This window comes from Ambystoma mexicanum, chromosome 1q (genome assembly GCF_040938575.1).
Source record: "Ambystoma mexicanum isolate Mex_15411 chromosome 1q, UKY_AmexF1_1, whole genome shotgun sequence".
NCBI classification, from domain to species: Eukaryota; Metazoa; Chordata; class Amphibia; order Caudata; family Ambystomatidae; genus Ambystoma; species Ambystoma mexicanum.
In genome coordinates, this window is record NC_090922.1 from 1505153433 (window position 1) to 1505180463 (window position 27031).

A 27031-nucleotide genomic window follows, 5' to 3' on the forward strand; every position below is an offset into this window, starting at 1 on the left:
GATGGGTTCATTGAGTCTGTAGGGGGTGGGTAACGGGTTCCTTGAGTCTGTAGGGGGTGGGTGATGGGTTCCTTGAGTCGGTTGGGGTGGGTGATGGGTTCCTTGAGTTGGTTGGGGTGGGTGATAGGTTCCTTGAGTCTGTAGGGGTGGGTGATAGGTTCCTTGAGTTTATAGGGGTGGGTGATAGGTTCCTTGAGTCTGTAGGATGTAGTTGATGGGTTCCTGGAGTCTGTAGGGGTGGGTGATGGGTTCCTTGAGTCTGTATGGGTGGGTGATGGGTTCCTTGAGTCTGTTGGGGTTGGTGATGGGTTCCTTGAGTCTATAGGGGTGGGAGATGGGTTCCGTGGTTCTGTAGGGGTCGGTGATGGGTTCCTTGGGTCTGTAGGGGGTGGGTGATGGGTTCCTTGAATCTGTAGGGTGTAGTTCATGGGTTCCTTGAGTCTGTAGGGGTGGGTGATGGGTTCCCTGAGTCTGTAGGGTGTAGTTGATGGGTTCCTTGAGTCTGTGGCTGTGGGTGATAGGTTTCTTGAGTCTGTGAGGGTAGGCGATTGGTTCCTTGAGGCTGTAGTGTTGGGAGATGGGTGCCCTGAGTCTCTAGGGGCGGGTGATGGGTTCCTTGGGTCTGTAGGGGTAGATGATGGGTTCCTTGAGTCTGTAGGGGGTAGGTGATGGGTTCATTGAGTCGATGGGGTGGGTGATGGGTTCATTGAGTCTGTAGGGGTGGGTGATGGGTTACTTGAGTCTGTTGGGGTGGGTGATATGTTCCTTGTGTCTATTGGGGTGGGTGATAGGTTCCTTGAGTCGGCTGGGGTGGGTGATAGGTTCCTTGAGTGTGTAGTGTGGGTGAACTGTTCCTCGAGTCTGTAGGGGTGGATGATGGGTTCCTTGAGCCTGTAGGTGGGGGATAGGTTCCTTGAGTCTGTGGTGGTGGGTGATAGGTTTCCTGAGTCTGTAGCGGGTAGGTGATGGGTTCATTGAGTCTGTAGGGGGTGGGTAACGGGTTCCTTGAGTCTGTTGGGGTGGATGATGGGTTCCTTGAGTCTGTAGGGGGTGGGTGATGGGTTCCTTGAGTCGGTTGGGGTGGGTGATAGGTTCCTTGAGTCTGTAGGGGTGGTTGATAGGTTCCTTGAGTCTGTAGGGGTGGGTGATAGGTTCCTTGAGTCTGTAGGATGTAGTTGATGGGTTCCTGGAGTCTGTAGGGGTGGGTGATGGGTTCCTTGAGTCTGTTGGGGTTGGTGATGGGTTCCTTGAGTCTATAGGGGTGGGAGATGGGTTCCGTGGTTCTGTAGGGGTCGGTGATGGGTTCCTTGGTCTGTAGGGGGTGGGTGATGGGTTCCTTGAATCTGTAGGGTGTAGTTCATGGGTTCCTTGAGTCTGTAGGGGTGGGTGATGGGTTCCCTGAGTCTGTAGGGTGTAGTTGATGGGTTCCTTGAGTCTGTAGAGGTGGGTGATGGGTGCCTTAAGTCTGTAGGGGTGGGTGATGGGATCCTTGAATCTGTAGGGTGTAGTTGATGGGTTAATTGAGTCTGTTTGGGTGGGTGATGGGTTCCTTGGGTCTGTAGAGGGTGGGTGATGGGTTTCTTGGGGCTGCAGGGGTGGGTGATGGGTTCCTTGGGTCTGCAGGGGTGGGTGATGGGTTTCTTGAGTCTATAGGGGTGGGTGATGGGTTCCTTGGGTCTGTAGGGGGTGGGTGATGGGTTCCTTGGGGCTGTAGCGGGTGGGTGATGGGTTCCTTGAGTCTGTTTGGGTGGGTGATGGGTTCCTTGAGTCTGCAGGGGTGGGTGATGGGTTTCTTGAGTCTGTAGGGGGTGGGTGATGGGTTCTTGGGGCTGCAGTGGTGGGTGATGGGTTCCTTGAGTCTGCAGGGGTGGGTGATGGGTTCCTTGGGTCTGCAGGGGTGGGTGATGGGTTCCTTGGGTCTATAGGGGTGGGTGATGGGTTCCTTGAGTCTGTAAGGGGTGGGTGATGGGTTTCTTGGGGCTGTAGCGGGTGGGTGATGCGTTCCTTGGGTCTGTAGCGGGTGGGTGATGGGTTCCTTGGGTCTGTAGGGGGTGGGTGATGGGTTCCTTGAGTCTGTTTGGGTGGGTGATGGGTTCCTTGAGTCTGCAGGGGTGGGTGATGGGTTTCTTGAGTCTGTAGGGGGTGGGTGATGGGTTCCTTGGGTCTGTAGGGGTGGGTGATGGGTTCCTTGGGTCTGTAGGGGGTGGGTGATGGGTTCCTTGGGGCTGTAGCGGGTGGGTGATGGGTTTCTTGGGGCTGTAGGGGTGGGTGATGGGTTTCTTGGGGCTGTAGGGGTGGGTGATGGGTTTCTTGGAGCTGTAGCGGGTGGGTGATGGGTTCCTTGAGTCTGTTTGGGTGGGTGATGGGTTCCTTGGGGCTGTAGGGGGTGGGTGATGGGTTTCTTGGAGCTGTAGCGGGTGGGTGATGGGTTCCTTGAGTCTGCATGGGGTGGGTGATGGGTTTCTTGAATCTGTAGGGGGTGGGTGATGGGTTCCCTGGGTCTGCAGGGGTGGGTGATGGGTTTCTTGAGTCTATAGGGGTGGGTGATGGGTTCCTTGGGGCTGTAGCGGGTGGGTGATGGGTTCCTTGAGTCTATTTGGGTGGGTGATGGGTTCCTTGGGGATGTAGGGGGTGGGTGATGGGTTTCTTGGGGCTGTAGCGGGTGGGTGATGGGTTCCTTGAGTCTGTTTGGGTGGGTGATGGGTTCCTTGGGTCTAAAGGGGTGGGTGATGGGTTCCTTGAACGTGTCCATGTTATTGTTATACTAGTGAAAGTCTGCACTGGAGCGATCTTTTTGCAGGTTTCTAATAGTGCAATACTTGCACGAGAACATGGGAATGTGATCCGTGCACGAGGCTGTTGTGATTGGTTCTTTGCACAAGCATTCAGTAGTGGGTCACTGTTACGAGTCCCTGGGGTGGGTTCTTCTATGAAAACTGTCCCCTCTAGGCTCCTGTGTTGCTTGCAAGAGGCCATGGTGGTTGGTTAATTACACGCGTCTGTGGTCATGGATTGCACAAGTCTACCGTGGTGTGTTCATTTGAGAAGTCTCAGATGGTTGGGTACTTGAGAACAGGGTTCCTTGCACAAGACCTTGATGTGAGATTTGTGAATGTGGCTGGCGTAACATTCCTTTCACTACTCGGTGAGGCAGGTTCTTTTCACATTTCTGTAGTCGTGGATTCTGGCTCCTTGCACTGGTAGTGAGTCAGTCATTTGCACATGTCCCTAGTGCTGTGTTCCCTGCATGAATCCATGTTGGTGCATTCCTTGCACGAGTCTACGGTGCTGACTTTCTTGCTCTTCTCCTTGGCGTGGCTTCCTTGTGCACGTGTTTGGTGATGTGTCATTTGTGTGAGTTTGCAGTGGGGAATTTCATGTATTAATTAGCCATTAGTTCCTTGTATGCCTTTTACTTGTGAGGTTTCTTGCACAGGTTTGCCTGGTGAGTTCTTTACTCACCTCAATAGCGAGGGGTTCTTTGAACACAATAGTGGTTCTGGGTACTTTATAGACATCAGTGATGGGAGTTTTTATGCACAGGGTTGTGGTGGTGAGTTTTGTGTACAAGGTTGAGATGGACAGCCTTATTGTTTTCAGATCCTTGAACAGCTTTGGGGTGGTGGGTGGCATGCACAAGTCCCTAGTGGTGGCATCTTTGCACATGGCCCTAGTGGTGGCATCTTTGCACAAGGCCCTAGTGGTGGCATCTTTGCACATGGCCCTACTGGTGGCATCTTTGCACATGGCCCTACTGGTGGCATCTTTGCACAAGTCCCTAGTGGTGGCATCTTTGCACATGGCCCTAGTGGTGGCATCTTTGCACATGGCCCTACTGGTGGCATCTTGGCACATGGCCCTAGTGGTGGCATCTTTGCACAAGGCCCTAGTGGTGGCATCTTTGCACATAGCCCTACTGGTGGCATCTTTGCACATGGCCCTAGTGGTGGCATCTTTGCACAAGTCCCTAGTGGTGGCATCTTTGCACATGGCCCTAGTGGTGGCATCTTTGCACATGGCCCTAGTGGTGGCATCTTGGCACATGGCCCTAGTGGGGGCACCTTTGCACATGGCCCTAGTGGTGGCACCTTTGCACAAGGCCCTACTGGTGGCATCTTTGCACATGGCCCTACTGGTGGCATCTTTGCACATGGCCCTACTGGTGGCATCTTTGCACAAGGCCCTAGTGGTGGCATCTTTGCACAAGTCCCTAGTGGTGGCATCTTTGCACATGGCCCTACTGGTGGCATCTTTGCACATGGCCCTAGTGGTGGCATCTTTGCACATGGCCCTAGTGGTGGCATCTTGGCACATGGCTCTACTGGTGGCATCTTGGCACATGGCCCTACTGGTGGCATCTTGGCACATGGCCCTAGTGGTGGCATCTTTGCACATGGCCCTACTGGTGGCATCTTTGCACATGGCCCTAGTGGTGGCATCTTTGCACATGGCCCTACTGGTGGCATCTTTGCACATGGCCCTACTGGTGGCATCTTTGCACATGGCCCTACTGGTGGCATCTTGGCACAAGGCCCTAGTGGTGGCATCGTTGCACAAGTCCCTAGTGGTGGCATCTTTGCACAAGGCCCTAGTGGTGGCATCTTGGCACATGGCCCTACTGGTGGCATCTTTGCACATGGCCCTACTGGTGGCATCTTTGCACAAGGCCCTAGTGGTGGCATCTGTGCACAAGGCCCTAGTTGTGGCATCTTTGCACATGGCCCTAGTGGTGGCATCTTTGCACATAGCCCTAGTGGTGGCATCTTTGCACATGGCCCTACTGGTGGCATCTTTGCACAAGGCCCTAGTGGTGGCATCGTTGCACAAGTCCCTAGTGGTGGCATCTTTGCACAAGGCCCTAGTGGTGGCATCTTTGCACAAGGCCCTAGTGGTGGCATCTTTGCAAAAGTCCCTAGTGGTTGCATCTTTGCACAAGGCCTTACTGGTGGCATCTTTGCACATGGCCCTACTGGTGGCATCTTTGCACATGGCCCTACTGGTGGCATCTTTGCACAAGGCCCTAGTGGTGGCATCGTTGCACAAGTCCCTAGTGGTGGCATCTTTGCACATGGCCCTACTGGTGGCATCTTTGCACAAGGCCCTAGTGGTGGCATCTTTGCACAAGGCCCTAGTGGTGGCATCTTTGCACATGGCCCTAGTGGTGGCATCTTTGCACAAGTCCCTAGTGGTGGCATCTTTGCACATGGCCCTAATGGTGGCATCTTTGCACATGGCCCTAATGGTGGCATCTTTGCACAAATCCCCTGTGCTGGATTTCTTTACAGAAGTCCTGCCCAAGTGCGTGTTATTGTCATCCAGGGGTGTTGCAGTTCGCGCATACCTCTGTGGTGGGCCCCTCATATGGGTTTGTGGGGTCGGGTTCCTTCCTGGAGTGCACGGCGGGGTGCCTTGAAAAGGATATGTGGGTGTGTTCTGTGTGTAAGGCCTTGCTGGGTTCCCTGAATAGTGCAGTTATTGTGTGTTTTGTGCATATCCCTTGGTAATGACTAACTTTAGGAGTGCTCAGGTTTGTGGTTGTGGGTTCTTCATACAAGTTTGTGATGCCGATGTTCCTGCAAAGGATTGGGCGCTCCTTGCATGGCTTCGGGGTGGTGGGAGCCCTGTCTGGGTTCCTGGCAGTGTGATCGTGGCTCAGATCCCATGTAGGTATTGCACTAGTGCTGTGTTAATGTCTTACCTGCACATTCTGTGGTGGTGCAGTGATGAGGTTTGCACCTGTTTGTGGTGGGCTGTTTTTCGCACGTGGCTTGGTGATGGTGGAACTTGACTGTAAATCGCTTTCAATGACTTCCGCAGCATTCTTCACACCCCCGGGAACATTACCCAACTTGATCCCATCTTCTAAAGGTACTTTGTGAACTTTTGGACAGAAGGCCCCATTCAACTTAGGGTTGGACTCAAAGTTAGAGCGTCTAGTCCTGTAGACGGGTTGTGCTGGCAGGCTGGAACTTGGCAGGAAGTTGACTTGTAGGACTAGCTGGCGACTCCCGAAGTTCCGGGAAAAAAATCACAGAATGCAACGCTTCCGTCATGGTTGCCCAAACGGAGCTGGCCAGTCTGCCAGGTGACCATGGACACTTCCAAGGAGTGCAGGATCTTGAGAAGGTGTAGAGGCTGGTGGGCCCCACCAGTCCAAAGGGTCGAAGCACCAGCGCGGGTCTTCTGAGATCAGGTAGTCCAGCAGGGCTTCATCGGGACAGCAGCAAGAATGGTTTCCAGGCCTCTTCAGGCTTCCGTCTCGCGAGGAAGTCCATGGAAACCTTGGGCGAGGATCCGGCGTTAAAAAGAAAACATTTGACCTGAATCCGTGTTTCACAACCGCCAGCATAAATAGCACATTTGCCCCATCAAAAAAAAACGCTAGTTGAAGACGCAAGACTTACAATGGTTTGCTGGACCCAGCCCAGCGGTACTCCACGGCCCGCCTGTAGCCCGGATGGGTCCAGATGTGCTCGACTTAGGCCTGACTCCGGTACTTACTCCATGTTGAGGAAGCATGAACATGGTGGGCGAATGCAAATGGAGGGAGCATGTATGATGAGACCACATGCACATGTGACGGAGCATGCACATGGAGGGAGCATGTATGGTGAAGAGCATGCACTTGTGAGGGAACATGTACGAGAAGACCGCATGCACATGTGAGGTAGAGTGCATGTGTGAGGGTGCGTGCCCGTGGAGGGAGCATGCACGTGGATGGAGCGTGTTCATGGAGGGAGCCTGTGTGGTGAACAGCATGCACTTGTGAGGGAACATGTACGAGAAGACCGCATGCACATGTGAGGTAGAGTGCATGTGTGAGGGTGTGGGCCCGTGGAGGGAGCGTGCACGTGGATGGAGCTTGTATGTGGAGGGGGCGTATATGTGAAGGGGGCGTATATGTGGAGGGCGTATGCACATGTGAGGTAGAGTGCATGTGTGAGACCGAGTGCATGTGTGAGACCGCATGCACATGTGAGGTAGAGTGCATGTGTGAGACCGCATGCACATGTGAGGTAGAGTGCATGTGTGAGGGTGCGTGCCCGTGGAGGGAGCGTGCACGTGGATGGAGCGTGTTCATGGAGGGAGCTTGTATGTGGAAGGGGCGTGTATGTGGAGGGAGCATGCACGTGTGATGGGAGCATGCACGAGAAGGACATGGAAGTTACATGCACGAGGGGACAGCGTGCACGCGGAGGAGGCATGCACGTGGAATGAGGCCCGAGAGATCTGCATTCCTGTGGCGAGCCCAGCACATTCCTACCCCCAGGGATAAACTCGTGTACACTCTTGAAAATGACACAAAACATCCCGGAGCCACACAGTTTGTTTAATCTGTGTGGGCCGTGTGTATTGTATTCCAACTGGAATCCTTTCCAGTGCTGCAGCCGAGGGGAGGGCGTGGGGGGGAGGGAGGGGAACACACCCACGCTACAGTAGGAGCACACACATGGGGTCGTGACTGCAGGTTTCACTTGAGAAACCGAGAGGCATAAACGCCGCAGTGTGCACTGCACACCTGGGCACACTCACTGCAGACTCAGAAAAGCACAGCAAAATAGAGTCTTACTTCCCATCACAGGCACCAGCACTGGGCCACCAGCAACTTCACTGGATTCCCATCACAAGCCTGGAGACACTCGCCGCCCCCAATCACCAGCCAGGATCCCACTCCCCAATCACCAGCCAGGAGCCCCCTCCCGTAATCACCAGCCAGGATCCCCCTCCCTAATCACCAGCCAAAATCCCCCCCCCCTCAATCACCAGCCAGGATCCTTCCCATTACCAGCTTGGACACTCGCCGCCTCCAATCACCAGCCAGGATCCCCTCCCCTTATCACCAGCCAGGATCCTTCCCATCACCAGCCTGGACACTCGTCGCTCCCAATCACCAGCCAGGAACCCCCTCCCCTAATCACCAGCCAGAGCCGTCCCATCACCAGCCTGCACCCCCACCACCAATCACCAGCCAGAATCCCCCTCCCCCAATCACCAGCCAGAATCCCCCTCCCCCAATTACAAGCCAGGATCCCCCTCCCCCAATTACAAGCCAGGATCCCCCTTCCCTAATCACCAGCCAGAGCCGTCCCATCACCAGCCTGAACCCCCACCACCAATCACCAGCCAGAATCCCCCTCCCCCAATTACCAGCCAGGATCCCCCTCCCCCAATCAACAGCCAAGATCCCCCTCCCCTAATCACCAGCCAGAGCCCCCCCCCCTAATCAACAGCCTGGATCCTTCCCATCACCATCCTGGACCCCCACCACCAATCACCAGCCAGAATCCCCGTCCCCTAATCACCAGCCAGGACCATTCCCATCACCAGCCTGGACACTTGCCGCGCCCAATCACCAGCCAGGATACCCCTCCCCTAATCAACAGCAGGATCCTTCCCATCACCACCCTGGACCACCACCACCGATCACCAGCCAGGTTCCCCCTCCCCTAATCACCAGCCAGGACCATTCCCATCACCAGCCTGGACACTTGCTGTGCCCAATCACCAGCCAGGATCCCCCTCCCCTAATCACCAGCCAGGACCATTCCCATCACCAACCTGGACATTTGCTGCGCCCAATCACCAGCCAGGATCCCTCTCCCCTAATCACCAGCCAGAATCCCTCTCCCCGAATCACCAGCCAGGATCCTTCCCATCACCAGCCTGGACACTCGCAGCCTACAATCACCAGCCAGAACCCCCTTCCCCCAAACACCAGCCAGAGCCGTCCCATCGCCAGCCTGGACCCCCACCACTGATCACCAGCAAGAATCCCCCTCCCCCAATCACCAGCCAGGATCCCCCTCCCCTAATCACCAGCCAGGACCATCACCAGCCTGGACACTTGCCGCGGCCAATCACCAGCCAGGATCCCCCTCCTCTATTCAACAGGCAGCCTCCCCCTCCCCTAATCACCAGCCAGAACCATTCCCATCCCCAGCATGGACCCCCACCGCCGATCACCAGCCATGATAACCCCCTACCAGGACTTAGGAAGGTTGACCACCTCTACTGGTGCTGCAAACATGGCAACCATTTATCTTGGATTCTTGAAATGATGAAACAGCCCCCTTTCTGTCCCCATTTTGAATATACCTTCTGATCATACATATCGATTTTGTTCCAGGTTACTGGTTTCCCATTATCAGGGGGGTATTGGTACCTAGGTGCACCAAATGTAAACACATGACGTTAACATGTGACGAAATCACGTCATATGTAAAAACATTATAATATGTCAGCACTAAGACCAGAGATGGAAGTGTAATATAAGGGCACTAGTTTTTATTTTATTTATTTGGTATTTAATTTGCGCCAAGACAGAAAATGGTGTTTCAAAGCGCAACAAGACAAAAGAGTTTGTGGGGACAGGGATGAAGAAAAACAAAAACGGTCCTACTAGGCCTTGTGTAATTCAGCTCGTGCAAGGGCAGTGACAAGAAGTGCAGGAGAGTGGGGAGGTGGGCTCAAGTCCCGGTCAGAGCCGAATGCGCTAATGCCAAGGAGGGAAAGGAAGTGCAGGTCGGAGTGGCGAGTGTGGAATTACTGGGTGTGGAGGAAAAAAGGGGGGGGGGGAAGAGAGCACACGGGCTAGGCGGGTGCTAAGGGGAGGGGACAAGTGCCAGGGGAATGCAGAGAGTGCAGGGGAAAGAAGGTCCACATGCTAAGTGTGAGGGCCAGCTCAGTAGGGGTGCAAGCCCAGCCAGGCTAGTGCAGGTGGACGGAGCCCAGAAGAGCAAGTGCAGGTTAAGGGGGTGGGGAGCAGGGGGCGGGGTTCAGGAGAGACCAAGTGCTGGGGTAGACTGTACCTTTAGTTAAAAGGGTCGCCATTTCTTTCTCCTGAGCCAAACATAGAATCGGACATTCAAGAACTGCCAGTTTCTCAACTCACACCCGGGCAGACACCCTCGCAGTGTCCGTCTGTCCGTCCGTGGCTCTGCAGTTCATTAAGGTGCTCAGGTTGTAATTTCTTTCATCGGAGGCAGAGCCTTTCATATGCAAGATGCAACATTTCCAACTCAAAAAGCTCGCAAAGCACCAGTTGCCTTGCAAATCTGTGATAGTTAAAGTGAGCAACACAAAGGGCTGATTTAAAGATTTGTTTATATCCCCGATGGCTACTATCTTGACATGCAAAGAAGTAAAGTTGCTGTAACTCACTAATCAAACTTTTTCAACAACAAACTGGAAGTTTGTGACAAAGAATCGGCACATCTACCTTTGTTTATTACACAACTTCTTTTATTCCATGTCTTAAATCACTGAAAGTACCGTGGGGTTAACTAGATGTATCAGGTTGGAATCATCTTGCATTCTGGGACTTGTAGTTTACAATTCAGGATGAGCAAATTAAAGCCACAATGATACACTTTAGGCTTAACATGTTGCTATAAGGATTTACATGTGGACATGTGGCTTTATTATGCAATTTGTGTTTTTTCTAAGTAAACTAAGACATTACTGTAGACCATGAAATCCAACAATTTGAGCCATAGTGCGTGCACCTGTTCACCAAACACCACCCCACGCCCTCCTTTCTGGATGCAGCCAGAGTACCACCAGTTCCCTTTTTCCACTTCCACCACTGGCTAAGAGGGTGGCTGCTCGGCACCAATGGCGGAAGGGTAGTCGAGAACGATAAACTTGGAGATCATTTGAGACACCAGGTCCATTGTGGGATTCATGTGCCGTGGCTATAAACAAATGATGCCAGAATTTGAGGTAACAATTCACATGTTTTTGGGCTTCATAATTAGGGTGACCAAATTTAAAAAGTAAAAAACCGGGACCACTGCAGTTTCCAATGGGAACATAACCTTGAGAAAGGGGGACAGAGCACCAAATACCGGGACAGTCCCAGTAAAACCGGGACGTCTGGTCACCCTATTATCATAATGACATTACGTGCACTAACGACACAGTGGCGTCCATACATTTTGCCAGAGCGCGACAATGAACCACTAGGAGAACGGTTACAACATGTGCTGTCTGGCGCCAACGGAGAATAAAAAATAAGTAGCGAAAGTGAGTAACATGCATGGAGGAGATCATGAAAATATAAAAACAATATGGCCTTAGAATGGGCCTCATTGTAGCGGCGCACGCGGTGTCAGGGGCACGCTCAATCCGTGTCACAGCGCATGCCGCACGTGACGCGGCGAGTGGCGCAGGTGGCGTCGCAGGGCACGGCACACTGGAGAGCACGAGGCGTGGAACTCGCGAGAGGCCGCTCCAGCGCAGCCGCGTGTTAAATGACGTACACCATTGCAGTAATGCAGAATAACAAGGCGGCTTTCATCATTCCGAGGTGGGATTGGAAGAGTAATCCAGCATCATGCGCCCTCGGGCGCACTCCCGATGAAGCAAAGCTACAGAGGGAAAAGCAAGGAAGCACACAGCCCTGCACCAGCACTGCATTTACGCATTCATGGCATTTCTGAGCCGCCAGTCCCTTGGAACCAATGGAATTCCCAATGCCAGACATATCTGGAGCAGTAGCTGGAACAGAGTTTACACCTCAGAGGAAATGCACACTATAAGGAATGCACTCGGCATGGTAGGCCACCGCTGTTTGCACGAGCAGAGGTATCAAGGAAACCGGACGGGTTAGCCCACAATGATGCGTATGAAGAGGCGATGGCCAGGCTAGAGTCCCCAATATAGTTCTCGACAGAGCCGGACTTAGGGGAGGGCGGGCCGGGCTGTCAAACTAGAAACTATATCGTGCCTCCTATTGCTATGAATAAATGTATATTGACCTACGCCAAGCTGCTAACAAGCTGCTTATAAACTACATGTGAATAAACTCGCATTGCAAGGTCCTGACCTTAGAAACCATGTAAACTGTCATTTTGGGTCAAGCCGCCATTTTAGGTTTTCTTGCTCTATAAAGTCACCATGTGAGCTAAAATGGTAGCCTATGTTATTCAGAACAGAACTCGATTGTCATGACCTCTGTGCAGCTAATGTATAACTTGCCTGCAGGCCACTTGTTAGGGTCATGAGCTGAGACCTTGTCCTTCTGCTGACCTGTGTGCAATGGATTACCTGTATCACCGAAACTGATCTATAATTGAATGAGAACACCTGCTTAACTATATTGTATAAATTAAGTCCTGCATTGTAATGTTAGGCCTAGAGCATACATTATTATCATTTCTTCTTGTTAATGTATAAACCTAAGATGAACTAGATTTGACCTGGCAAGGGACCCTAGAGCAGTAACTTATTTATGGAATGGTTAACCCAAAGGAGGGCTGAACAGCAGGCTTTAAATGTATAAAAGCCTGACTGTTTCAATGAATATTTGCACTCACTGAGTACACCGAACCACGCCAGAGTTCGCTGTGTTGTACTGAGGGTCGATAGCTATCTGAATTTTGTTCTGTTCTTTTGTAACTGGATTCAGTATAAAATAAAGTACTTTGTATGTTCCTTTGTAACCTGTGTTTGGTGTGTTTCCTTTTTGGTTACCCTGCCTCATATTATTTCCTTGTTTTCACAGTTGGCGCCCGGAATAGGGACCCTCAAGACTGATGCCGGATTATTGAAGGTTGACGCACGCTATCGGACCGGGATCGGACGGTGTGACATAACGGGCCCGACTGAACGAGACGCGACACCTCAACAGCGCTGCACAATCCGTTCCCTGGACAATAGCCATGTGGTCTGAGAAGGCATCTTGACGAGGGTCAATTTTTTGAGGCGGGCAGATTTGCCGAAATCACCATACACAAGGTAAAATTCATGAGGTAAGTCCTTTGTAAACCGATCGGTCCTCCTTAGGTTTGGTCAGGTGAGTCGTTACCAAACTCTTAATTCAACCCTGACAATTTGAATTTGGCACATTGTATCTGCAGACACAATTATTGACCAGGTAACACTGAGTATTTGAGAAATGCCTGGGAAATTGTCTGGCTGCTTTAGGGCATTATTCCGCAGCAATAGACAATCTTTGGAATTTAGCCGCCCGGCACCACAGGAGGGGTCGCCGGCATGTACTATGTACTGTAAGCATGGCATTGGAAGTGTAGTATTTAATAAAATTTGGCACAGACAAACCAGACATGCCTCTGAACTTCAGTGGCCAGTCAATGGTAGTTTTGAGATCCCTCGTATTGAATATTTAGAGTCAGTCTTGTTAAAAAAGAAGGCCAGACCTGCAGCATTTGATGTTTTGCAAAATTGGAAGAGAAGCGTTGCAGCAGTTTAAAAGTAGGGAAAAATATGTGCGCCGTCATAAAACAAATGCTGAAAAGGCGTTGTTATATGATCAGGACAAACAGTCTGAGTCGGTTAGGAATATGGACAGGGCTTTCTCACTCTGTATTCAGAAAATCTATCCTTCTGTAGATCTTCATGTTTCTGAAGAGTTTATCGACAAATTGTAAAATGAACGAAGGCCTGGTGCCTCTGCACCACCTCCGTATGTTCCTCTTCCTCCTGCTGTACCTCTTCCTGCTGTTATTCCTGCTCTTCCTGCTCAACCTGTTGTTCCTATTCCTCCGGTTGTTGTTCCTCCACCTGCTCCTCTGCCTCTTCCCATTGCACCAGTAATAGTATCTCCATTGAATTTGCCTGCACCCTCACTCCCAAGTAGTTATGTAACGCTTGTAGTTGATCAGGGTGCGGGGTCGAGGATTGTTACTCGTAATACTGTTCCTACAGAAAAGAAACAGGATTTGTTTGCATGGGCTAAGCATTGTATGGAGAGAGATGATCGAGCTAATGTTCTTGCCACACTTTCTAATATGGATAATTTTCCTGAGAAAAATGTTTTCATTGAAGGTTTAGGGATTCATTTATGTGTAATGTGGGGTAAATTAAATAATGCAGACCTCCCACAAGGATTGAGGGACCTGAATACTTTAGCGTTTTCAAGAGACACTGTGGAGACGGTACATGAGCATGTTGAGAGGATATTTGAGTATAGAAAGGAGTTGGAAAGGTTACGGAATGAGGATGACGAAGAAGAAAGTATGTATGTACAGAAACGATTTCTTCCGTGTCGTAAATCGACATCTGAGGAGGCGCGAATTTGTACAAAAGATGCGATTAGATGGATTTCAGACATATCGATAACTCCAGTTGAGGTATATGACACATACAGTCAATATACGCTAGAAATGCAGAGGAAAGTGATACAGGTAATGGTAGAGTACCTGCAGGATGAATGTTTAAAGAGAAAGGTTAGTTGTCCCACAGAGTTATTGATAAGAGAGCTTTTTCACTTGACACTTTTTCAACTGCTTTAGCGCTCGACTTAGCTCTGTTGCTTAGTAAGCGTTCGGAGTTGCCTACATCTCAGTTGCCTATGAGAGAGGTTCCTCCGACATTTGTCCAAAGGTTGAGATTCCTGCTAATGCTGCAGCAGGTACACCTGCTGTGGACATTCCTGCACATTATGTATCGCAGTTTGTTCACGTCCCGTTTTCACGACAGGACAGGAAGTGAATACTATTAGACAAACTATTCCTGACATTAGTAAAAATCCGACAGGGTTCTATAAAGAGATAGAGTCCGTTTTGCAGTCCTCAGTGTTTACCCTAGGCGACATCGATTTGCTATTCCCTGTACTCCTGCCTGTAGATTTGTGGAAACAAGTTAGAACTATAGATGATGTACCAGGGTTGGGAGATATAAGCTAACATAGTTAGGCTTGATGGGGAAAGGCCAGCTGGTGAGAGACCACCTCAGGTGATACTAACTTTGCCTGACAGAATTATTGCAAAACTGAAAACTATAATCCCCGAAAAGAGAATTATTTGGGACAAGCTTACGGCCTGTGTCCAAGGAAAATCTGAGGGTGCTACCGAGTTCTTTAATCGGTTCGAACAGGTATTCTCGGATTTCAGTGGACAAGACTTAGGCACAGAGTCTGGGAAAAGATTATTTGTGGACAAATTTGTACGTGGATTGCTGCCTGACATCAATCACAAATTATGTCTTCTGAGAGCGCTTGGCAGGCGAAATCCCAATCAGAAGTACTGCACATGGCTCAGTACTACGAGAACCGTTTCAATAATGAAAAAGATAGAGTTGAGAAGAGAAAAGGTGATTTGAAGACTAAAGTATTGTTACAGCAAATTGTTAGAGGCCCCAGAAGGGGAAGTTCGCAGATTAGAGGTCAGTATGTTCCACAAGGGAATGTGCCCTTGGGTCCTGTGAATATTAACCAGTGTGCCTATTGTCGCCAGGAGGGTCATTGGCGTGCACAATGCCCCGTCCTTCGACAGAGGTCGAATAACACATTTGGAAATATGGGTAGACGATCCAGAGGTCGCCCGGGTGTAGGGGGCCCTGGTAGAGGCCAGTTTTCGCAGGATCCCCAACAACCTTTTTCACAGGATGATCAGACTTCGAGTGTGGATACTAGAAACATATTTGATCATCCTTCTGCTGCATATCTATCTGAAGAGCTTCCTTTTGATGATATTTTGTTTCGTTAGGATTGCGCAAAGCAGGGTTTGGAACCTACACCTATTCCCGTTAATTAGAAAGGTCCCTACGTTGAAATGGTAGTGGGAAATAGGAAACATCAATTTTTGATAAGACACTGGAGCACAGAAGTGCTCCATTGATCATTCTCGGGTTCCAAACATTCCACTGTCAGGGCAAACCAATGTTTCTGTAGGGTTTTCTGGCACACCAGTTGTTTGTCCGGTTTTTTCACCGGTACCTATTTCTTTGGGTCCCTTTACGGACCACTGTCCATTTCTCTTGACTTCGAATTGTGGAGAGAATTTGCTGGGGTTGAATCTGTTGAAGGAATTAAATGCGGTAATTCATTGTTCTTCTGATGGAGTGCGTTTGACGATTTCACCACAGCAATGTTCTGTTTCGCAATTCTTGACTAGACCTTTGCCGCCAGAATTCAGTAATGTACCAGAGTGTTTGTGGGCAGTTGATGACAATGATGTCAGTGTTTTGCAGATTGAGCCTGTTAAAATAGTTTTGAAACATGGAATTAAGCTGCCTCGTATTCCACAGTATAAGATCTCAGTTGAAGGCGAGCGAGCTTTGAAGAGCATTGTTTCCGATTTTGTGCATCGTGGGGTGATTGAGGAGATTGCAGGAAGTTTATGCAATAGTCCGATTTTACCCGTGTACAAAAAAGGTGATAATGCAATTCCATTTCGTTTTATAATTGATTTACGTGCCATTAATAAAGTCGTCTCTCCGCAATTTCCAATTGTGCCTGATGTGACGACAATATTAACCATGATTCCAGCTACGGCTACTCACTTCAGTGTTGTGGACCTAAAGAATGCTTTCTTCAGTATTCCTATACATGAGGATAGTAGATACTTGTTCGCGTTCACCTTAGGGGGACGCTCATTCACATTTACTTGTGCACCTCAAGGTTATACTGAGAGTCCTTGTATTTATAGTAGGGCTTTGAAAGAGCAGCTTGATACCCTTGGATTGCCCCCTACTTGTACGTTGCTTCAATATGTTGATGATTTGCTTTTAGCGGCTGACTCTGAGAGCTCTTGTAAAGAGGGCACTGTGTTGTTGCTCATCCATCTAGCTAAGCATGGTCACAAAGCTTCGCTTAAAAAGTTTCATTATTGTTGCCAGGAGGTCGCCTATTTAGGCTATCTCCTGTCAAAGGAGGGAAGAAGATTGACACCTGAAAGAATAAAACTCATTTCTGGCATGTCTGTCCCAAATACACAAAAGGAAGTTAGAGCCTTGATAGGTATGGCTTCTTACTGTAGGTTATGGATCCAAAACTTCTCACTAGTGATAAAAGCGATGTTGGCCTTGACGAAGAAGGGTATTTCTTCGCCATTGCCATGGAATACGGAGCATCAACATTCATTCGAGTTGCTCAAGACTGCATTATGTTCGGCGCCAGTTTTGGGCACACCGAACTATGAGAAGGCCTTTGTGTTGTTTGTGCATGAATGTGATGGATGTGCTTTGGCTGTATTAACGCAGGAACATGGAGGGAAGAATAGGCCATGCGGTTACTACTCTTCCGCCCTTGATCCTGTTGCATGCGCTTTGCCAAGATGTTTGCGCGCTGTCGCTGCTGCTGCGTCTGTAAAACAGAGTGAGGGAATGGTCCTAGGCCATGATTTAACCCTGATGGTGCCTCACTCTGTAGATATACTATTGAACAAAACCCAAACGCAACAACTCACTTCCGCACGACTGACAATATATGAATTAATCCTGTTTGCTCCCCACATTCAAATTAGGAGGTGCTGCGTTCTTAATCCGGCTGAACTCCTACCTTTCCCGCAAAATACTGTTTGCGGTGACGAAGAGTCACATGACTGCCTGTATACTATTGAACAAGATACAAAAGGCAGAGTTGATTTGAGGGACACTCCTTTGGATAACCCACAAGGGGAGCTGTGTTGTGATGGCTCCTGCTTCAAACTACTGGATGGTACATCCACAGCTGCTTATGCAGTCACTACATTGAGTACGGTTGTGGAGACCAAGAGAATTACGCATAACTCTGCGCAGGCCGCAGAGATTATAGCATTGACTCGAGCTTGTGAGCTTTCCGAAGGGCTAACAGTAAACATATATACTGATAGCCAGTATGCCTTTGAGGTGGCTCACAACTTTGGGAGACTTTGGTCAGAGAGAGGGTTTTTAACTTCGCATGGCACCAAGATCCAACATGGCTCCCTGATAGTACAATTGCTTTCAGCGCTTGCGCTCCCTAGTCAGTTAACAATCATTAAGTGCGCAGCACATCGCAAGATTATAGATGATGTAGGGAAAGGGAATGCTTTCGCTGATCAAATAGCTAGACAAACTGCCTCTGATCTCTTCACGGAGATGTATGTTTCAAGGGAGACTGTAGATGCCTATGCAGTGGATGAGGGTGTTGGGTCTGTACGGGATATCCAAGCCGATGCCACATTAGAAGAATCCAAGAGGTGGGCTGAGGGCTTGGGGAAACTCGATGATGATGGGTGTTGGGTGGACATGGTTGAAGGGAAATGGTTGCTTCCTAATGCCTATATAGCAATGATGGTTACCATGGCACACGGTCCCACACATGTGTGCGCTCAACAGATCACGAGAATGTTAGAGAAAGTCTGGGTAAATGATAAGATTTCAAAAATTGCCCAGCATTATGTCCCAAATTGCATGATTTGCCTACAACACAATGTGGGAAAGGGGACAGCAACTCCAAGAGGTAGCTTTGGGCCTCCTTCTGTCCCGTTTGAAGTGATTCACTTTGACTTTATTGAAATGGAGCGATGTAACAATCTAAAATATGTCCTTGTGGTCATTTGCGCCTTTAGTAAGTGGGTCGAGGCTTTCCCTGTTAAAGACGCTACAGCCATGACCACTGCAAAGACCATGTTAAAGGAATTCTTCCCACGGTTCGGTTTGCCAAGAGTTATCTGGTCGGATAATGGTCCGCATTTTATCGCTGCAGTAATTCTACAGATATGTACGGCATTGCAAATTGACAAATGATTCCATTCGGCCAGACATGCTCAGAGCGCCGGATTAGTGGAAAGACACAATGGTATCATAAAAAACAAGCTTGCTAAGCCGTGTGCCGGCACCAAACTAAAATGGCCGGACGCCTTACCGATCGTGTTACTTTCAATGCGGACAACCCCTCAAACTAAGACTGGGCTCTCTCCCTTTGAGGTGGTAATGGGGAGACCTGCTAATATTTGGGGTTTGCCTAAAAGTTGCGCATTGCGCGATGTAGAAAATGTACTTCTCTCCGACTATTGTAACCAATTGACTAAAAACCTGTTTTCAATTTATCACCAGGTGCGAGAGGCATTGCCGGTGAGGTACGAGGGCCCCGGTCACAGTCTATGACCAGGATATTGGATCCTCGTTAAATCCTTCGATAGAGCGTCTTGCCTCGCACCACGTTGGAGGGGCCCCTACCAGGTGCTCCTGGTCACTCAGACTGCGGTGCAGGTAGGAGGACGTCGCCACTGGATCCACGTCAGCCACACCAAACGGATCCCACACCCAGTACCATACGATACAGAAGACGCAGAACCCCTTTCCGACATTGAAACCAACGTACCCGAAACGGCAGACGGTGGAGAGAGAGTATCGGAGGCCGTTCCGGAAGTTGTAAGGCCTGACAAAATGGCCATCTTGCCTCCTTGCTCTCCCACTGCATCGTTTGTGGATCATCCATCTTCTGATCCAAATTCCGTTCACTCGCCACCGCCTGTGGGAAGTGACGACATCCTGTCTGCTGATTCTTTTGCACCGGAAACTGTGAAGTATAATCTCCGCCCAAGGAGATAGGTTTGCAATACGGCTCTTGCTGTACAATTGAAAGAATTTGAGGGCTTGCCTTTTTTTGGCCCAATTGCATAAAGGGTTCTGCTGGCTAAGGGTTGTGGGAAAAGACATTAAGAAGACGCGCGACCTGAGTCGCCAGCAAACAAACAATTGGTGTTTCTCGATTGAAGACGACGATGCCCGCATCCGCTACCATTCGTACTGAACTTTTGGACAAAAATGTGACTAGGAGAGACAATGAGCAGATATGTATGGGGGCCCAGAAAACGTTTTGTTGTCTACTGGTGATAATCACGGGACTTTTAGTAACTGTTGGTTGTGGGTTTTGGTATTTGGAGAGAATGTACCCTTTGAATGATTTCCTACCTGTTGAAAATATAACTGTTGTTCCCACTCCTTCTGTGCAACTACATACCTTGTCACCTAGAGATCTTTTGCATAGACAGAATTATCAAACTAACACTCTACTTCTAATTATGAATGCTACCCATGCAATCTTTAACAGAACCAATTGTTGGATCTGCTCGCATTTACTGCAACATGGGGATAAGGGGCTAGGTTGGTAAATTCACCCTTTACCTTTGACAACTGCTTGTTATGCTTCACTTAGAGCACTGTTCTTTGGCCGATGGAACGATAGCATCTCGGGGAACTTTGATGGCACTAATTTGAATAGTTTTGAGAAACGTGTTCTGACTCCCCTGGGATGCTCGCTTTTTGCAAATAGGAGTAAGCTCAATATTGCTTCTATTAGGCCTTCTGATAGACTGCCTCGTCCTTTCCAATCTTTGATTTCCTTTAAAATGGCTCCGATAGGCAATAAGGATGCCGTGCCTCCTTCTTATACTGTTAACCATAGCCCCGATTCAGTTTCTTTCTGCATACAGAGGAATGGCACCCGGTCAATGGGAGATTTTAAAGGTTGTGCCAACGTTGCAAATTTGACTGGGGAAGACAGACCTTTGTATGTAGGCGAACCTATCTATTCTGTTTGCGGTAATGTAGCATTTCCATGGTTGCCCAGGGATTTGCAGGGAACTTGTTATCTAGGAAACCTGTTAACTGGGGTGTTTATAGCAAGTACTGTAGAGGTTTCGAAGGCTCGTCCACGGCGGGACGAGAATGGCGACACTCCAGCACAGGTTTTAGGAGATGTAGCAAAATCATTCCTTCCATTCTTTGGGCAGATAGCGAATTCCGAGGATATCAGGAAACTAGCGAGAGTACTGGAGAGAACCATCAACCGGACCACAGATATACTCTATAATATGACTTTAGAGCAGAAAGCGATCAGATTGGTAGCGCTTCAGAACCGGATGGCATTAGATGTCATTCTGGCTGAACATGGTGGAGTATGTAAACTAGTGGGGTCCGCTTGCTGTTTTTTCGTACCGGATTCCTCCCCAACTATTTTTAAGGCAATACAGAATCTGCACATTCTTAGTTCAGAAGTGCATGTTCCCGAGGGAAATTGGGATCTTAGCGCTTGGTTCTGGGACTTCTTGCAGTCTTGGGGTTGGAAAGTGCTTTTAGTCTTGCTGATTATTTTGGGAATTCTGCTATTTCTTTGTTGTTGTATCCAATGTCTACCAAGTATATGTTCAATGTTAGGGGGATGTTGCGCTCAGGCGATAGGTACAATAGGACATAAAGTGTATGCCCCGGATAAAACCTCTAAGGAGTATGTAATGAAAGAGATCTTAGTAAAAGATCTAATGGCGATAGATATTTCTGACAGCTAGTCAGGGTGTATGGACGATGACGCATGGAGTTATTTGCAGGGAAATCAGAAGTAGTTTAGCACTTGGCATAGGCCAAAAGGAGGGTTTGTCAAACTAGAAATTATATCGTGCCTCCTATTGCTATGAATGTATGTATATTGGCCTATGCCAAGCTGCTAACAAGCTGCTTATAAACTACATGTGAATGAACTCGCATTGCAAGGTCCTGACCTTAGAAACCATGTAAACTGTCATTTTGGGTCAAGCCGCCATTTTAGGTTTTCTTGCTCTATAAAGTCACCATGTGAGCTAAAATGGTAGCCTATGTTATTCAGAACAGAACTCGATTGTCATGACCTCTGTACAGCTAATGTATAACTTGCCTGCAGGCCACTTGTTAGGGTCATGAGCTGAGACCTTGTCCTTCTGCTGACCTGCGTGCAATGGATTACCTGTATCACCGAAACTGATCTATAATTGAATGAGAACACCTGCTTAACTATATTGTATAAATTAAGTCCCGCATTGTAATGTTAGGCCTAGAGCATACATTATTATCATTTCTTCTTGTTAATGTATAAACCTAAAATGAACTAGATTTGACCTGGCAAGGGACCCTAGAGCAGTAACTTATTTATGGAATGGTTAACCCAAAGGAGGGCTGAACAGCAGGCTTGAAATGTATAAAAGCCTGACTGTTTCAATGAATATTTGCACTCACTGAGCACACCGAACCACGCAGGAGTTCGCTGTGTTGTACTGAGGGTCGATAGCTATCTGAATTTTGTTCTGTTCTTTTGTAACTGGATTCAGTATAGAATAAAGTACTTTGTATGTTCCTTTGTAACCTGTGTTTGGTGTGTTTCCTTTTTGGTTACCCTGCCTCATAATATTTCCTTGTTTTCACAGGGCGAAAGCCATGGGCGCCACGCTCTCCCACGGCGCTGTTAGCCCCCGCCACGCCAGCTCTTGGGTCTTTCAAGGGCTTTCCCGAGCTGGCGTTGTGGGAGAAGGCACAGCAGGAAGCCTTTTGCTATTAAATGTGCCTGCATCTGCGGGTGCATTTAATAACAATAGGGTTCTGTTGTTAGCATCCTATTGTTATTAAATGCACGCATTTAATAACAAATAGGGTGCCATTAGCCCCCCACCACGCCAGCTCGTGAGAGGCTCAGGGGAGTCTTTCAAGGGCTCCCCCGAGCTGGCATTGTGAAGAAGGCGTGGCAGGTGCCCCTTTATTATTAAATGCATACGCTGCGGAGCGCATTTAATAACAATAAGGTGCTGATACACCCTATTCACATCATTACCTCCTGGTAAAATTAAAATTAAAATTAAAAAAAGAGCCACATCCTGGCCAAACCCCCATCTCTCCCCTGTTGACCAGTGGCGCGAGGGGAGGGGCCAATTCGCCCAGGGCACTGCTGCCCCTAAGGCCGGCCCTGGTGCTTCAACAGCAAAGGTTTTCCACTAGTATGCAAACGTCCTCGGAATCGATAGCCGACTATGTAACTGCACTGAAAGAGCTAGTAAGCTCATGCGCCTTTGGCAACATGGCTGGTCAACTTATTGTGCATTGTCGTGACACCAAAATGCAAGATGCCTTTTTGATGAGCTGGGATCCCACGCTAGAGCAAGCAATTGCTATTTCCAAAACGGTTGAGGGATCGCTGCGCTCCATAAGAGAACTGCTCATGTTCATCCTGTACCAAAATGCCTCTTTCAATGGTCAACAGCTTGTCAAGCTGCTTTCGATACCAATACATCCAGCATCCTGAGTGGCCCTACTCTTTGTCCTTTCGTTCCTGACAAGCACACGCTTATCGCGACTGATTCTAGTGTCTACGGGTTAGGATTGACCATGATGGAGAGAGACGGACAATCCATTTGCCTCTCATGCTCTCACAGAGTCTGAGCGCAACTACTCAGTCATAGAAAAGGAACTGCTGGAGTGCGCCTGGGGGACGACGGAGCACTTCTGAAATTATAGCCGGGGGAGGCCATTCACGCTGCTCACAGGAGTACACCATGCTTCTAGGATTCCGTGGGCTTGTAACCTACTCACTGGAGCACTCACCCCTCTTTTGGGGTTCAGAGTGTTTCTCTCCCCTTCACTGGGGCATACCCCTCTTCTGGGCTTCAGGGGGCTCCTCGCCCCCTCATCGAAGCCCACCCTGCTTCTGGGGTTCAGAGGGACTCCTCTCCCCCTCGTGATCACGCACATGTAGGATGTTCGACTCGCATGGTAGTTCTGCATGAATGTGAAACTGGAGGAGGAACCGGGGTAGAATGGGTGCCACTAGCACTTACCAAGAGTTATCGGGCGCAAAAGAACTTGCCCTCTGAATTGAGGCCTTTCGCCAAGACACCAAGCAGTGTGATCCCAGGGGCCGTCAGCGACTAGGTTGATGCTGGTGAATCGGTCGGGCGGGAACTCTGTGCTCTGCACAGGTCCAAATTTAGGCCGTTCCAAAATGGCTTTCTTCAATATTATTCTATTTGCACCAGGTTAATGAACTGTGAAATGGCAAATATAACCGAGTTTATATGCAAGAGTCGGCCGAAGCACTTCAATGAAGACGCAAACACGTATACATGAAAAAGCAAGATATGAGCAATAGTTGGAAGCTTGTGTTGCATTTCCCTTTTTCTGCTTTAATTAGGACAATAAATTGAATATAATAAACTGTGCAGTTTAATTATGGAATAATTCGTTGTGGTGCTGGTGCCTCATGAAGGGTCCTTTCTGGTGGATATGAGTGAGGTGTAAGTCTTCCTGGATCTCCTTATATCTCCAGTGCGAGTACCTGGGCAGTACTCCTAACTGGAGGAGACTCACAACTCCCCCATATGAATGCTGTCGGAGCCTGGGCAGAATTGCCTCCTGCAGGAGGGGGGCTAGGGACAGAAGCCGGCTTACAGAAAACCCACAGTCAATGTGCACTCATGTACAGGTTGCCCTGAGCTGCCCTGCATGAGTTTAATCCACTAAGTCACAGGGATTTGTATCCTTGCCCCTGTAAGATGAAGTGTATTAAGAACCCACGCGTCGGCCCTGGAGAGGCGGACAAGACTCGCTTCCTTTGGAAGCCAAAGGCCCATCTCCACGCCACCACCTTCTGGAGGGTCTCCCAATGGGGAAGAGAAGCTAGGACTTGCCCAATGTCGGAGTCCAACATGGACGGGCTCCCCACTGTTCCGGGGGGTCAGGTCAGTGGAATACAGACTGGCTTGTACGAATAAGGCTCCCATATTGTTCACTTCCGGTTGGGAGACCCTGCTGATGGATGCTGACAACAGGAACTGGTTCAGAAGCACATCATAGGACTACACAGAGGGACATCCCCCATCACTAACTCAACCTTAAAAACTCCCCAGATTAGCTCTGAGGCAGAGAAACGAAAGCTGCGTACCCCTTAGGGAGGAGGGGATAGGGGAGCCCACTCGCCAGGTAAGGGGCCCAGCCGTACCCTATCCTGCCCTACGAGCACACTGGACTCTGAAGTGGTGAGCAAATAGGTAGGGAAGTGCCTGATGGATGCACTAACTGTATACCCTGATACACCACCGCCACTGACCCCCAAATCCATGCACCTCCCTTTTACTACTTTGGTGCGGACCCAAAATATGCCATGCTCCCAGGACAGCCAGGGGTGGCAGGTGCCATGCTCTCATTGGGTGAGAGGTCAGTAGATACGCCATGATCTTCACCCACTGATAGCAGTCACCCTAACGCTGACCCGGAAGTCTATCCGAAAGGTGCTCCTTCTTAAGCTCTTACCACTTTTTCTTTGAACACAATGTATTTCAGCCACTTGAAATCCTGCCACTTGAACCCGGCCATGACAAAGAGGGAGTCCTTTTCGTACTGCTCCTGTTTCTGCATGGCTCCCTCAGGGTAGGTGATCCTCAGGGTAGTCTTGCTGCCCACGTCCTTCTCGTACCCCTTCACCGGTGCAGAGTTTAACCTGCCAAGGAAGCAGAAGAGACCCTCCGTGAACCTCATGTACACAGATGCCACAGGCAATGTTCCACCACAGGCAGAAGCTGGCAGGCAGGCCCCTGGTCTCACAGATCACTGGGCTGGAAATGGAAAGCATGAACTCTGGGATGCCACCGTGTGGCGGAGGGAGTGGGGGAACGGTGGCCAGACTGATGCAGAGGTGCTAGGGAGTGGAGATCTGGCAAGCAAGGCAAAGTCTTGTAAAACAAATGAGACAGATACATTCAAACATACACAAATCACACAATAAACCAACCTGGCAATTATAAATGGTAACAGTGGGAAGAGCCAAAGGAGACTCAGGGTACCCTTATTCTCCCTTCCTTAAGGGAGGTCCACCTTTAGCAGCATGAAATGTGAGCCTTAAAAAATAGCGTTTTACAACTATCAAGACTAGAAAAAACAAAGGGAAAGAAAATGCTATCACTTGCTTATAGCCAATGTTGCCCACAGCATTCAGTGTTATGCACCCCTCCTCTTTCTAACCATCCACCATTCACACCTTTCAAGGGACCAGCCACAAACAAAAGCTGCCCACGAATAACCACTCACTGCTATGCATGTGTAAGAATAAACAGAGAAATGGGAGTAGCGCCTTTCTGAGAGTGAAAGTCTCCAAGCGCTGTGCACATGTGCAGCGCTGTATGGTGTGGATCCAGTATTCACTTTTGGATTTCCGAATCTGTGGTAATCCATCCCATTGCAACTTTAGGAGTGAGAGGTCTGGCGATGGCACACAGACCCCCGTTCTCACACTAAGAGGACCTACATAATGTGCAGGAGTCGGTGGCTTAAATCTGCAGACTGAAGGATCTTCTCGTGCGGCGCTAGACGCAAAACACCAGACATGTGAGTGCGCGTGTAACTTCTAAGTGCAACACGGCCACTGGAAGAGCGGTATACAAGATCTATTTAAACTATAGCACCAGTATAGAGCGCATCGACTGCTATTCACAATGCCTCTAGGCGCTGATGGCGGCCTCAGGATCATGGGTTTCCCCGTGCAGGGATGGGGTTGCAGCTGGATCGTGCAACCTTTCATAACATAGCGTGTAGATGCTACGCATGCAGGCTGCAGCACTTGCCACGCGGGGAGGTGGACAGAAGGGTGGGAAAGCCTGTCTGCAAGACGCGCTTGGGCCCTGGGATTTTATCTTAATAATAACCTGGGCCCTTGGCCATCTCCTGAACCATCACCCATCCCTTGTATGCGTCCCATACCTGCACCTTCATTATAGCGCTATACCGAATCGTCAGAGACAGTTCTTGCTTTGCAGCTCATAATGTCGCAGGTGTACTAAACCTAGACAGCAATCAGACTACTTCAAATCTACTTCAGGATTGTCGCCACTGCAAATCAAACTCTGGCAAAGTTGCTATCGTTGTGCAGCGACTAGCTGACTAAATCAGCAATCCCTTGCTTTCCCCCTAATTTCCAACCAACTCCACTTTATTTATTAGGCCAAAGTGCCCCCAACCAAAAACCTATGGATCTGCCTGCCCTCGCGGGAGATCCTGGGCTGGAGGAGTGCCCGGGGGAAGCTGAGCTCTCTTCCCTTCCTCAAGCCCCCTCGCCGATGGGCCTCAAAGGTGGCCCTCCCGATTCATACCAAGCTCACTTTATAGTCTTTACAGCCCCACCCTGCGACTGGCGGATGTTTCCCCAGGTGCCTTCCTCGCCCCTTGCTGAACTTCTTTGCATGTGGGGTGGGAGGGGGGGGGGGGAACGCCGCCCTGCTGCAAGCTCCAAGGTGGATCGGCACCACGAAGTGAACCAGGCTGGTCAAGGGGCGAGCCCCCTTTTTATGTCCACAGCTGGCTGGCCCCGCCTCCTTCCTTCCACACCCCATTTCCCGCTGGCTTCTCAGCCCCTCATTCACTGATTGTGAGGCCAAGGCACTGGTTACCCGTGTGCCTCCTTCAGGTGTGCTTCGCACCCTCATCGTCCCTGCCATGCTGCTGTGTGCAGAGGGCGTCCCATGCATAAGGAGGGAATCTGTGCCGGTCCTCTATAGCAGCAGTCCCGTGTGCTGCGTCAACGGGCAAACAG

At 49.5% G+C, this 27031-nt stretch overlaps 1 protein-coding gene across 4 annotated transcripts in view; it reads right to left on the minus strand.

The window, feature by feature from the left end:
* Positions 1-27031, minus strand: part of ST3GAL3 (ST3 beta-galactoside alpha-2,3-sialyltransferase 3) — a 1489309-nt gene that overhangs the window by 457828 nt on the left and 1004450 nt on the right. For all 4 annotated transcript variants that reach the window (XM_069642409.1, XM_069642406.1, XM_069642407.1 and 1 more), the window contains one exon: positions 24760-24946. In XM_069642409.1, the coding sequence (XP_069498510.1) occupies positions 24760-24946 (187 nt within the window). The remainder of the gene's footprint in view (positions 1-24759; positions 24947-27031) is intronic.